This window comes from Arvicola amphibius, chromosome 10 (genome assembly GCF_903992535.2).
Source record: "Arvicola amphibius chromosome 10, mArvAmp1.2, whole genome shotgun sequence".
NCBI classification, from domain to species: Eukaryota; Metazoa; Chordata; class Mammalia; order Rodentia; family Cricetidae; genus Arvicola; species Arvicola amphibius.
This window is the reverse complement of record NC_052056.1, coordinates 60,198,282-60,211,638: the sequence shown is the minus strand read 5'-3', so window position 1 is coordinate 60,211,638 and position 13,357 is coordinate 60,198,282. Positions and strand designations below refer to the sequence as shown.

The 13,357-nt window shown below is 47.2% G+C and overlaps 1 protein-coding gene across 3 annotated transcripts in view; it reads left to right on the top strand.

Annotated features, from left to right (window-relative positions):
- Heg1 (heart development protein with EGF like domains 1) overlaps positions 1–13,357 on the top strand; it is a 79,391-nt gene that overhangs the window by 32,607 nt on the left and 33,427 nt on the right. For all 3 annotated transcript variants that reach the window (XM_038345484.1, XM_038345483.1, XM_038345482.1), the window contains 5 exons: positions 717–1,052; positions 5,933–6,163; positions 6,800–8,131; positions 8,557–8,676; positions 9,785–9,904. In XM_038345484.1, the coding sequence (XP_038201412.1) occupies positions 717–1,052; positions 5,933–6,163; positions 6,800–8,131; positions 8,557–8,676; positions 9,785–9,904 (2,139 nt within the window). The remainder of the gene's footprint in view (positions 1–716; positions 1,053–5,932; positions 6,164–6,799; positions 8,132–8,556; positions 8,677–9,784; positions 9,905–13,357) is intronic.

Genomic DNA, 13,357 nt, shown 5'->3' with positions numbered 1-13,357 from the left:
GTCCTTGGTGACATCAGATCCTTTTCTGCGAGATCACGTGACTGCATTTTTATCTTGGGGTGTGGACAATGCCGTCCGTAAATGAGACCATTAAGATCTGGAAGACTTAAATAAAACAAACACAGCTTTCTCAGCCTTGGGGCTGTCATGGTTCGGTCCCTCCTCATACTGTAATGTCATCTTCAAACTCTGGCCTGCCCTTTACAGCTGGCTTCAGTGATTTTGTGTATAGATCATCTCCATAAATAAGTTGTCAGGCGTACATATATTTTCCACATTCATAGTTTTGCTTACTCTTTATAGTTTATTTTACTGTACATCAGAAGTAGAAGAATGTTTATCAGTATTCCAGCTGTTTTTTTTTAGAAAAATACTCTATGTATATAATATGTGCGCACATTGAACTTGTTGGATGTAACGACTCCTTCATTGAGCTACTTTTCAAGGGACAGAGAAAAACATTCAAGCCTATAGATTAGTTAGTTTGCTGCTCTCAAGTCTCCTGTCCAGAACTTTTATTTTTAATATGACTATATTGCTGACATCTGATCATTTTAGGAAAATTTAGAACATGGTGATGCTTGTAGGGGGACCCATATAAACACCGTCCAAGATTCTTTGGCAGAGAGAAGCTTGCCTAGCAGGGATGTCATCTTAGTTGTTAGGCATCTTTTCCAGGCCCACTAATGGCCTCCCGCTACCCCAATATCTTACAGCCTTTGGAGGCCATCCGCTCGCCGGCAGCCCCGAAGCAGGAAATGGCAGTTCCACGCCTCTGATTGAGATAGTTTTTAGGCCAGTCCCCTCCATTGCTGGTGGAGCCAGTACAAGACAGTGGTTCCCTGCCAAGAGCAAAACATCTAAAGATACAGCAGAGAGCTCTGCTTCACATCCAGACGCGGGGAGCCCTCGGGCTTGGCCTCCGTTTTCACACACTGCACAGCAGCCCCGAGGTGGTGGTTCACGGTTGGCTGGGAAGAGTTTCTCAGAGTCTTCGTCTTCAGCTTCCTCGGAAAGTCTGGATTCCTCAGGCACACGTGGAGAACAGTCAAGTGAGTTCTTATTGCGTGGAAGTATGCCACGGGGACTTAGGATATGTCTGGTCCTTTGATCTTCTAAAGCCTGCGCTAGGAAAGTAATTTTACTAATCTCAGGCCATTCTCTTAGCTGGTTAACACAAATATACATGTCACATCGTTTTTATACATCTCAACCCTTTTTCTAGGGTGTATATGTTGTACATATATACGTGTTCAGGTACACATGCGCAAAGGGAGGCCAGCGGTCACCCTCCGGTGTGTACCTCAAAAGCTAGCTAGCGAGTCTCTCACTTAGGCTAGGTAGGGGGCTCACTGATTAAATAAGGCTGCCATGCTCAGCTTTTGAAGGTGCTAAGGATTTGAGCTCAGGTTCTCATACTTACACAGCAGATGCTTTCCTGACTGCGCTGTCTCCCCAGCCCCACATCTAAGGAGCTTTTAATGCCATCTCCCCTTCTCTCATACAGAACTTGGGGCTTCTGTGTCCATGCCCTCCCATGGTGTATATAGCCTGCCCCAAATCCCAATACCTCCTAATCACAGAACTTATGAACATTTCCTGTGAAAGCGATCATATCATATATGGCCTTTTGTGTTTTTAATTTTACATGGCCTCAAGATTCATCAAGCATGTATCTGTCCTTCTGACCAATATTCCATCAGGGATGCACTGTTATTAATAGTGCCCCTATGATTGTTTGGAGACACATTTTATGCAGAGACATGCTGTCTTAGAATTACCAAGCTATAGACTTGTTACTTTTTGAGACAGTGTTTCTCTGTATAGCAGCTCTGGCTGTCCTGGAACTCATTCTCTAGTGCAGGCTGGCCTTGAACTCACAGAGATCCACCTGTCTCTGCTTCCCCAGTGCTGGGATGAAAGGCATGTGCCACTACCACTGCCTGGCTAGGAGTATCCTTTTTAAGCTTTTGAGAGACTGCCAAACGATTTTCCAAAGTAAATGTGTGTGTGTGTGTGTGTGTGTGTGTGTGTGTGTGTGTGCGCGCGCGCGCGCGTGTGTGTATACACATATGGAGAGAGTGGTATAAATTTACATTTCCCAGTTCACTATCCTAATGATAACAAACATGTATTCATATAGTCATTGCCCGTGTGTATCTTCTTTGAAGATGCATATTTGAGTGTTTTGACTATTTTAAAATTGAGCTATCATTTTTCTCATTGAATATAAAGGCATTTTGCATATCCTGGACTCTAGTCCCTTTTGATTTGTATAATTCATGGACACTTTCTCCCATTCTGTGATTGTCATTTTTACTTTTTTTTTTTTTTTTTTTTTTTTTTTTTTCGAGACAGGGTTTCTCTTCAGCTTTATAGCCTGTCCTGGAGCTAGCTCTTGTAGTCCAGGCTGGTCTCGAACTCACAGAGATCCTCCTGCCTCTGCCTCCCGAGTGCTGGGATTAAAGGCGTGCACCACCACCGCCCGGCTCATTTTTACTTTTTGTTGTTGTTGTTGTTTTGTTTTGATTTGGTTTTTCGAGACAAGGTCTCTCTGTAGCCTTGGAGCCTGTCCTGAAACTAGCTCTGTAGGCCAGGCTGGCCTTGAACTAACTCACAGAGATCCACCTGCCTCTGCCTCCCAAATGCTGGGATTAGAGGCGTGCACCATCACTGCCCGGCCATTTTTACTTTAAAAAAAATTATTTGCTTTTATTTTATGTGCATAAATGTATCACCTGAATATATGTCTATATGAAGGTGTCATATTCTCTGAAACTAGACAGTTGTGAACTGCCATGTAGGGGCTTGGGATTGAACCCAGGTCCTCTAGAAGAGCAGCCAGTGTTCTTAACCACTGAGCCATCTCTCCAGCTCATCATTTTTACTTTTTTGATGATATAATTGAAGCATGAAAGCTTTTAATTTTGGTGAAGTCTAATATGAACATTTCAGAACATTTGGTTTTCTGTTTTATTTATTTATTTTTGTTGTTTTATTCCTCTTAAATAATGTTTTTGAGTAATTTTTGAAAATGATTCCCCAGTGGTTTTGCTGTCATAAAGTAGGTGCTCACGAAAGCAAACAGGGTTATGGTCACATTCTCACAGATTGAAATTCTTTCCTCCCCACACTGCTAATAACTCCCCGTTTCCTCCATGTGAGAATTTTCACTGACGAAGGACGTCACAGCTTATTGCTATGCCTGTAACATGCAAAAGTGTATGAGCCTGGTGTGGTAGCACACACCTCTTAAATCCAGCACTCAGGAGGCAGAGGCAGGACAATGTAGGGAATCTCGGAGTTCAAGATCAGCCTGCTCTACATAGCCATAGGACAGCCAGGACTACATGGTGAGACGCTGTCTTCAAAAAGAAAAGAAAGGAAGGGAGGGACGGAGGGAGGGAGGAAGGAAGGACGAACAAACGTGGGGAGATGTTTATGCTCTTTTATCTCTTGCCTGGAAAATATCATTTTCCACTCTCACCACTACAGGGCTCAGGATTTTTACCTTCTCAAAGCAAGACCATGAAATCCTGAGTTGTGAGACTTGAATTCAGGGTCTTGTGCGCAGTCGGCAACACGCATGCTGACCCCGTGCTGTGCCCTAGCACGGTCTTTGGTTCCTTCCAAAGCTTTTCTGTTTTACATCTCTCATGACACTTTCCTCTGCGGGTGATGCTGCATTGGTTCATATGGAAAATACGATCAGACTTTTGGGTGATAAAAATCTAGGTGGGGTTGCAGAGGGAGGGAGGGGGATCATATCTGGAGAGCCTGGGTGCCATTGGAGGCCCCTCGGAAGAACTGGATGCCAGGTGCTGCCAGCATTCCTCGGGCACAGAAATCTGTACCCACTGACTGGCAGAGGATCCCGGCAGACAGGTGGGATCGGCAGGCCGCCTGCTGCTATGCACGGCTCTCACCGTGTGCACTGCCAGGAGTCCCAAGGCTTCCCACTTTTCCAAACTGTGACAGCGGTTGCAGGGGGCGCTCAGTTTGCGCACCAGGAAGCCAGGTCTGGGACCTGAGAACCTGAATGGAGCCACAAGCTGTACGAATCCTTTCCACGGCCAATGGGGCCTCTGCAGTGCTGTCCAGCAGTGGTGAGTGTATGCACTGAAGTGGCCACTGTCAATGCCAGGTGGTGTGTGGCCAACACACGATGCCTCTCTGAGGTCTTTAACTGTTCAGATGCAGCCTGGCCACTGGCATTGTCTTCACCCCAACTACCCTCCGTTCTCTGTGGCCTTTGCTGTTTCTTTCTTACTTCTGAAAGTAGAGAGAAAAGACCAGTCCAGAGAAGCCTTTCAGAGGTAACTGAGAAAGTCTAAGCAACCTGCTTATGAGGCCCGAGAAGAGACGTGTGGAGCACTCACAGCCTTGCTCTTGACATCAGTCACAGACTGGTGTTCTGGAACAGTCACAGCCTTTCCCCTCAGCGCCAGTCTAGGCACTCCCTCTAGGAAGTATTCCCCTTTTAGCCGAGATAGAAATGGTCTCTACAGGTTTGGAATTACAGAAAGTCGGACTCAGACTGTCTCAAACAGCAGAGCCAGTGCAGTCGGCTGTGATCTTTGTATAGTTGTCGTGTGATTGGTGCTGTCACAGGGTAGTTTGTCTGGCTGTTAGCATTATAGTCCTTTTGCTCAAGGCAAGAGAGAGTTTGGGGCAGAGAGTCCTTGGGCATCAAGAGTTCAGGAACTGACTCTAATATGTCAGCTTCCCTGATCACCAGAGTTTTTGCTGATTTGCAGAAAAACAAAGGAGAATTTACAGTATAACCCAAACTTATCTGTAACTCTTACAGTGTTTTTAAGAATTGTTAGTGGGGTTGCGTCGAGGGCACTCAGCAGAGGACATGAGTTCTACTCCTATCACCCCAGCCAAATGGCTCACAACCACCTGTAAGTCTGGTTCCAGGGGATCTGCCGCCCTCTTCTGACACCCTTGGGTACTGCACTCATGTTTACAAACCCACACTCAGGTACTCATAATTTAAAAATAAAAATAAAGGGTCTGGAGAGATGGCTCAGTGGCTACCGGTAGTTGCTGTACTTCCAGAGGGTCTGGGTTCCTTTCCAGAACCCATGCGGTGGTTCACAGCTGTCTGTACCTCCAGTTCCAGGGAGTCCAGTGCCCCTCTGCCAGCTTCTGCAGGCATCAGACACACATTTATACATGTAGGCAAAACACTTATACACACCAAAAAATTAAATATTAAAATTAAAATGTAAATAAATACTGTTTTTTAAAAAAGATTTATTTTATTTATGTGTATGTGTGCATAGGTACATGAGTTTGGACTTTATGTTCATCATTTCTGAAAAGGATTTACTTGGTAATCTAATCATATAAGCTAGTTCTGCTGTGGCATGTGCACTCCCACAGAAATATATAAATATATAAATATAATAATTTAAAATAAAGAGCACTAACTAAGTCCACTCTTAACCTCCATGCTTTGACAAGGGGTTGTTTGTTCGTTTTTTTTTTTTTTTTCAAGACAGGGTTTCTCTGTGTAGCTTTGGCTGTTCTAGAATTTTTCTGTAGACCAGGCTGGCCTCAAACTCAGAGATCTGCCTGCCTCTGCATCCTGAGTGCCAGGATTAAAGACATGTGCCACCACTGCTCAGCATCCGTACTAATTTTTGACCCATGGTGACTGACATGCCACAGGCCGGGCCCTGAAGTTGCCACCAACTTCACTGGTAGAACTCTATGATTGTTATCATGTATTGCCAAGCAGAAATCTAGTATTCTAGATTTTTTGGCTGAAGGAACAGTCCTTAGGGTGACTTCAGTAAGAGAGATGTCAGCCCTCTCTCTGGTCGCAGGTAAAGAGTCTCATGGAAGCCTCTGGGTTCCAGGGACCCAGAACATGAGGCTAAAAGCCCTGTCCCTGCACTTACCTGTCCTCTTTTTCCTGCAGTTCTGGAAGACAGTGTGCTGCTGAGCGACAGCTTGGACGGGGCAGGGAGCACTTCTGGGGTGCGGTCCCCACACGCGCACACGTCTACGATGCTCACCCGGAGCGGGGAGCGCACGCTGCGGTCCCTGTCTCTCGGACTCTCGCGAGCCGCTACGCACCCCGTGCACCCCACTCTGCGTGGGAACGTGACGGAGCACGCAGGCCTGCTGTCCCGGGCACCTACCCTTGGAGGTGTGTTTTCCCACAGCCGCCTTCCTTGACTGTAGATTGACTCACGGGCCTGGGATGGTTACGTTGGCTGGCAACCCAAAGGGTAGCTTACAGCTCATTAGGAAAAGAACCTTCTGGGTACCCCCACCGCAGGAAGCACTCCCACCCCCATTGCCTTGGTCTTGCTTGAGGTATTTGGGATGACATCTGCCTGAGAGGTTAACTGTGGCGAAGGCCTTCTCCCAGGAAGAAATACCTCATTACACCGAGTGGAAAGTTGGGAGCGGTTTCCTTTTTCCATTTGATAATGGTAATTACTGCTTGGGATCTTGGGAGCTTTTCCATGGCAATTTGCTTTTATTAAAAAAGAGCACGAGGAAGGGCTTTGGAAACACTCCCTGTTTTTAGGCTCCCCACTTCTCCATTATTCCCACAGTCACTGCGGCTGGACCTCACGGGTGGGATCTCCTCTAAACCGGCCCTGACTGTTAGCCTTCCAGTACCGTCATGACAAAGAGTGCTTCCTACGAGAAGTCACCTCTCAGAGACAGTATCCCCCTTACTTAAGTTCATGGATGAGACATAAGGAATATTTTCCAGCACCCATCTCAAAGATTTCTTGCTTGCTTGTACCAACTTTCTCTTTTCTCTTTGTAGTCACTGGGCTGAACTACGGTCCAGAGCGTGGCTCAGATGCCGAACAACGGCCTTCCAGTGACTACACAGACCACGCCTATGCGTCGTCTGCTTTCACCAAAGGGGAGCGGTCGTTACTGTCCATTACCGAGAACTCTTCCTCCTCAGACACCAGCGAGAGCACAACCTCTTCTGCTAAGGTCTCAGACTCTCCACGCGTGGACTTTTCTTCTTCTCGGGGGCAGACTAAAAGAAGTAACGCGTCCTCCTCCTACAGTGGCGAACCGGCTCAGTCTTCCACCGAGTCACTGGTTCTGCATCCATCCAGCCTTCCGTCCTCCGCATCCACCGTGAATATGCCACACACCCTGGTTCTTGATGCCAGCACTAAACCTGTTGAGGACCCATCCGAGTCAGAGGCCCCTTGGCCCCTCCCCTCGGTGTCACCACCCCACCAGTTTTCAGCCACCGTACCGTCAACGGGGTCTCCCACACAGCAGCTAACGTCTACCTCCGACACAGCCACGCCCTTGTCATCCTCACCGTCACCTTTGCCTGTCACCTTCATGGTGTCAACCCTCGCCCCGTACTCTGTCTCACAAGCAACCTTCCCATCTTCTACCCTAGTCCCCCACAGGGCGAGGGAGCCACGTGTAATGTCGGTCCAAATGGCCACAGTGGAATCAGCCATAGCCGTGTTCCCCGGTAACCAGACAGCAGACCCCAAGAACCAGAGTGCCCCGCAGCCAGAGAAAGCCATCACAGAAGCAAAGTCACCACGCCTGCTATCTCTGCCCACAGATCCTACCAGAGCAGTAACGATAGGCCTTCCTCCAGGGACCCCTTGGTCCCCAGCCTTAATGGGGTTCTCCACAGAGCCAGACCTTTCAGCCACAAGCACCAGCTTAGCCCACATGTCTCCAGCTTTGACATCTTCCATTTCCCAGACTACCCACTCTCCTGCCACCAGTCCCAGCACCCTGTCAAGCACAGAAGCTTTGACTCCGGGTGCCATAGTTGTGCACACTACCCCTGAGAAAGAGCACCTGCCGACCAGTCCTGAAATTCCAGTGCCGCAGACCTCCACGGAAGGGGCCCTCACCACAGAAGGGAACCGGGTGCACGTGGGTCCTACCACCTATGCTGTCCCTCTGACCACTACACCCACATCAGCAGAAGCTACCACAAAGCTTAGCCAGGCAAAAGAGGCCAGCCCGGTTTCACCTTCTCTCAGACCATCTTCCCCTCAAACTACAAGTGTTTCTACAGCTGAAATGTTAACATCCAAATATACCACCGTTGCTGCTCAGAGCACCCCAGAGTCACCAACAGCGCTGTCACCTCCAGCCCCAGGTAAATGCTTCTTACAAACACACACGTTGACCGCTAGGCCCTGTCCGACACTGAAGCTGCAAAGGCCTTGGGGTCCGTGTGAATGTGTTTTAAGTTGACATTCACTAGCCTAGTAGAATTTTCTAAGTACCACAGCAGCAATATAATCATCAGTCCTGGACAGAGGGGCCTGCAAGAAGCATTTAATATGCACGCTTGCATTCAGGATCTAAGTACCTAACACTTTACTATGAAGGCAAACTAGTACCAGTGCCCAGTTTCAGCGCCTCTGTCTTTGCACCTCTTGGGACCCTGTGCTATTTTAGTGGTGCGCTTTTTCAGGACAAGCAAACACAGGCGAGAACCAAACCTTAGCTGAGAGAATGAAATGTTTGCCAGGGCTGCTCTGACATTGCCTGTGCTATTCCCGCGATCTGTTTGCTCAGTCAACAGTTGCACCGTGAACCCTTGTCTTCATGATGGTGAGTGCATCGTGGACCTCACCGTGAGTCATGGGTATCGATGTGTGTGCCCACCTGCCTGGCAAGGGGACAACTGCAGTGTGGGTAAGAGAGGCTGGGACCTTTTCCGTAATGCTACCTTGGGTGGTCGTGCTATCCAATAAGATCCTTTTCTATGATGTTGCCTTGGGTGGTCGTGCTATCCAATAAGATCCTTTTCTATGATGTTACTTGGGTGGTCGGGCTAGCCAATAAGATCCTTTTCCCAGGATTGACAGCAGGTACTGTGCTTGCAGAGGGCCAGTCACCCGTACCAGGCAGTTCAGAACTGTCTGGAATTTTAGCACCAAAAGAATTGGACGCCTCGGGCCTCTGCAGGCACCTGCACTCATGTGTTCACATACATATACATAATTACAAACAATTCGTTTTAAAAGAGCCTTTTTCTTCTAGAGTGTATGAGGGTAAGAATTTTAGTTTAATAGTCTTCTCGTTTGAATGTTAGCATTGCTGGTGTGTTGTATATGATATGAAGGATCACAGCATGATACAGACAGACAAACTTTTGACCTGATTCTATTCCGTACCTTCCCTACACCCCTGCAACACTGAACTATCTCCAGCTCCCTAAAGACACCTACACTCTCTTGTCCTGGGCTTTTACTCTGCTGGTTCCTCAGTTTGGAATCTTAGCCTCCCCTCCCCACGATCTGCTCTGCTCGTTGACATCCTTTTAGCCCTATTTATATTTAAATAGTATTTAAAACATTCTTTAATTCTCCCCTGCATCAAAGTCTACTATTTCTGCTGGGCATGTCTTTGATCCCAGCACCCAGGAGCCAGAGATAGTGGGCTCTCTGTGAGTTCAAGGCTACCCTGGTCTACATGGTGAGTTCCAGGCCAGTCAGGGATAAAAGAATGAGGCACTGTCTCAAAACAACAACAACAACAACAACAACTAATAATCATAATCATAATAATAAACTAGATCTACATACAGCTCTGTACATCCAAATCCTGCCTTGTATTCTAGTTAATTCTTCATATAGCTACCTCTGCCCTGACAGAGAGTCGTCCCCTGAGGACAAGGGTGGTTTCCTGCTCTTCTTTTGTACCACGCTCCACACAGCGCCATTTGGCTCTTAGTACACACGGGCTTGTAATTCTTTGTCTGCCACCCCATCAGCATGCTCTTGCTTGTCCTCCTCTGCAGATGTGAACGAATGCCTCTCGAGCCCCTGTCCGCCCCTAGCCATGTGCAACAACACTCAGGGATCCTTCACCTGCAGGTGCCCAGTCGGGTATCAGTTGGAGAAAGGAATATGCAATCTGGGTAAGAGAGTTACATCTGTCTTAGAACGTATTGACTGTTTTTCTTCCAAATCAGAGCCAGTCTTTCCCCCAAGATATAAAATTCAGGAATATAGAAGGAAGGAAGCATGGGGCCTATTATTCTCACACTTGGAGCTGCAGTGATTTTCTTTTTTTTTTTTTTCTTTTTTTTTTTTGGTTTTTCGAGACAGGGTTTCTCTGTAGCTTTGGAGCCTGTCCTGGAACTAGCTCTTGTAGACCAGGCTGGTCTCGAACTCACAGAGATCCACCTGCCTCTGCCTCCCGAGTGCTGGGATCAAAGGCGTGCGCCACCACAGCCCGGCTGCAGTGATTTTCTTAACGATTGGTTGGTGTGCATCTATTTAAATTCAAGACCTGTCCATAAAGTATCTCCCTGTTACTAAAAAGTACAAATATCGTAATGCCTCCATAATATTCTTATTTGTGCGTAACATTGCTTGCTCAACCACTCTACCCTGTAAGTTAAGAATAAAAAGTCAAAGGGATATTCCCACTGCATAGTTGTTTTGAGATTTTAGAGCGAGAGGAGAGTAAGATTCTGATTGCCCTCTGTGCACCCGTTCATCCTTCACGTTTTTAAAAAGCGATCCTCACATTGCCAGCCACAGACAGATACATTTTGACACAGCTGCTGGCCATCTTATCAGCCATATTCTGTTCCTCATTTGGCAGCTCCATAAAGCTTGTTAGTTCCAAATTAATTTCTCATCCTTCAGGTTAAAATGCAAATCAACAAACCCAGTGAGAACTAAGGCTCTGAAGAGACGCTCAGCAGCCAAGTTTGGGTCACCGCTGCTGAGTCCTGGTTCCCAGCCGGCAGTTCTTTCTATTCTACAAGCGTGGGTTCGTTTGAAGAGCATCCTTGCACACGGGGTATGACCTGTGCTGGGTTGCTGAATTTAATACCTTGCTTGCTGGAGAAATTAGAATGAGAAATACAGTTTCAGCGCTGTGGAAAGAAACTGGCTGGGGAAATGATTTGCCTTGGAATCAGCTTCAGTTGCCCAGGGGGACACCTCACACACAAGTGCCCACCCGGCCAGTGTTTTTGAGAGAACCGATGCCTGTGTCTTCTGCAGGTGCTGTCTGCATGAATTCCTACTACCTATAGGCAGAAGGGGCTTCTTAAGGCTGGCACGTCCCTAAAGTAAGAATTTTGAAAGTTGGTTGAAGTACAAGAACTGAACGTTATTTTAGAGAGAAAGATCTACAGGTGTAGACATGAGTCAAAAATCAAGGATTCCTCTTGGTGTAATAGTTGATGTGCATTTGGGTAACCTGATTCATGTCGCCACACTCTGTCGGGAACTAGATAAGAGTGCGCAGTTGAAGGATGAAGAAGATGGGAATATTTCCATTTTCGTTTGTGTTTTGAAGCTCTCTGGAAAGTACACTTGCCAGGTTTCAAATGCCTGGCTTCAGGCTCTTAGCCAGCACCTGGGAACACAGAGCCAAAACCTCTAGTTCCTCATCTGTGAAATCAGATTGCAGTCTGCTCCACTTCTCACCCAAGGTTTGGGAATGGCGAATAGAGTGATCTGCTGGAGCACGCTCTGAATGTGGGAAAGGGCTGTCCAGATGGGAGGCAGCATTCACCAGACTGGATGCTGTATAAGCCACCTGCTGTCGATGCAGAGTGTTGTGACATGTCCCTGGTAAAGGCAGCAGTTAAGCTGAGGTGAAAATCCATCTTGGGCCAGCGAGAGGGTTCAACAGGTGAAGGCGCCGGCTGTCTAGTTTGACCACCTGAATTTGATTCCTGGGACCCACACGGAAGAGAGAGCCAGTTCGTGCAAGCTGTTCTCTGGCTTTCGCAAGGGTACCTTGGCACATGAACACACACACACACATGCACACATGCATGTACAAAGCACACACAAAGTAAACAAATGTAATCATTTTTTAAAATGCCCGTCCAGATGACGTAGCTGCAGTTACGTAAGCTGTCTTGAGTACACTAACTCTATTAGAAACACGGACACATCTGTGTCTTTCCACAATGTCAGAGTTTATTGAATAACAATAAATTCACAGGCTACTTCAGTTTCATTTGCTCTAATTTGCCAAGTTATTCTGATTTCCCTTGATAGCTGGCCATTGACAAGCATAGGTTCTTTTATTCCAAATTTAATTACTGATATTAACTCTGAGATCACAGTTTATACATCACAGTGTGTTGTGTGCGTGAGTGCATGTGTGTGTGTGTATGCGTGCATGCCTCTGTGTGTGTGTGTGTGTGTGTGTGTGTACACGCGCACGCACGGGTCTGTTGGTTACAGAATGACCACACAAGGGTTAAGGTGGCAGAGAGCTGATGCGGATGAGAAGAGACTCCCTTTGGCTGTTGCACCAGGAGCCGAGCTCTAGCTCTGCAGACTGGGCTGCTGTGGGGCTGCGGGCTTGGGCTGGGGCTATAAGGCAAGATGAGCCGTAGAGGAGCAGGACTGTGGAGGTGAAGCGCAGGCCCATGTAGGCCATAGGGTCCAGATGGACAAAGGAAAGGGAATAAATACCATGTCAACAATGGAGACTTAGCCAAGCTAAAGCCCTATGTACAGTTGGGCAGTCTTTGTGCATCCTGGGTGTACAGATAGTTGCTGGAAGCATTGCTGGACATGGCAGGTATCTTCCTCTTTATGGGGATACAGAAGAGGGTGTTGCACAGTTTCTTGGTGTGTTTCATCAGCTTTAGGGCCTTGCTTTCCAATAAGTTTTAATAATCTGTATACTCATACAAAGACCCAATCTAATTTGATATATTCTTGCAAGATATCAGTCTGTGCCCCTTGGGTGGTTCTGGGCAGGAGGGAGTGTCTTTGTCCACAGCATGAAACAGAGTCAAATGCAGCTTATAAAATGGAGTCACCCAGACAAAGCAGTAAGTTGAAGGCAAACACAGCCTCATCTCCACAGAGGTACAATACCTTTAGCAGCCAGGTGGTGGCTCACACCTTTAATCCCAGCACTCGGGAGGCAGAGGCAGGAGGATCTCTGTGAGTTTGAGGCCAACCTGGTCTACAGAGTGAGTTCCAGAACAACCAGGCCTCCACAGAGAAACTCTGTCTCAAAAAAACCTACATAAATAAACACCTTCAGCAAATCCCTTTTAGGAAAGAGGCCAGGGTTTGGGTGAAGGCAGGTGCTATTTCTCATGCTGAAAACAGAAGGCGGATTCAGAAAACTTCTGTGTGCCTAACCCTCATCCTGTGCACATTTTTATATGGAGAGTCTGGATCTGAACCCGTATAAGAAGTGAAGAGGGCTGGGTCAGGTGACAGTCCTGGAAGCTTGTGTGCAGCGTGTCCCACAGGTAGCACAGATGGGAGGAGTGCAGCTCAATTGTGCTAGCAGTCCTGTCTTTCCCTTTTCAAGTCATTTGGCTTCATTGTTCTCAAACATCACAGGAACATGCAAATTAGAGCATGCCGAAATG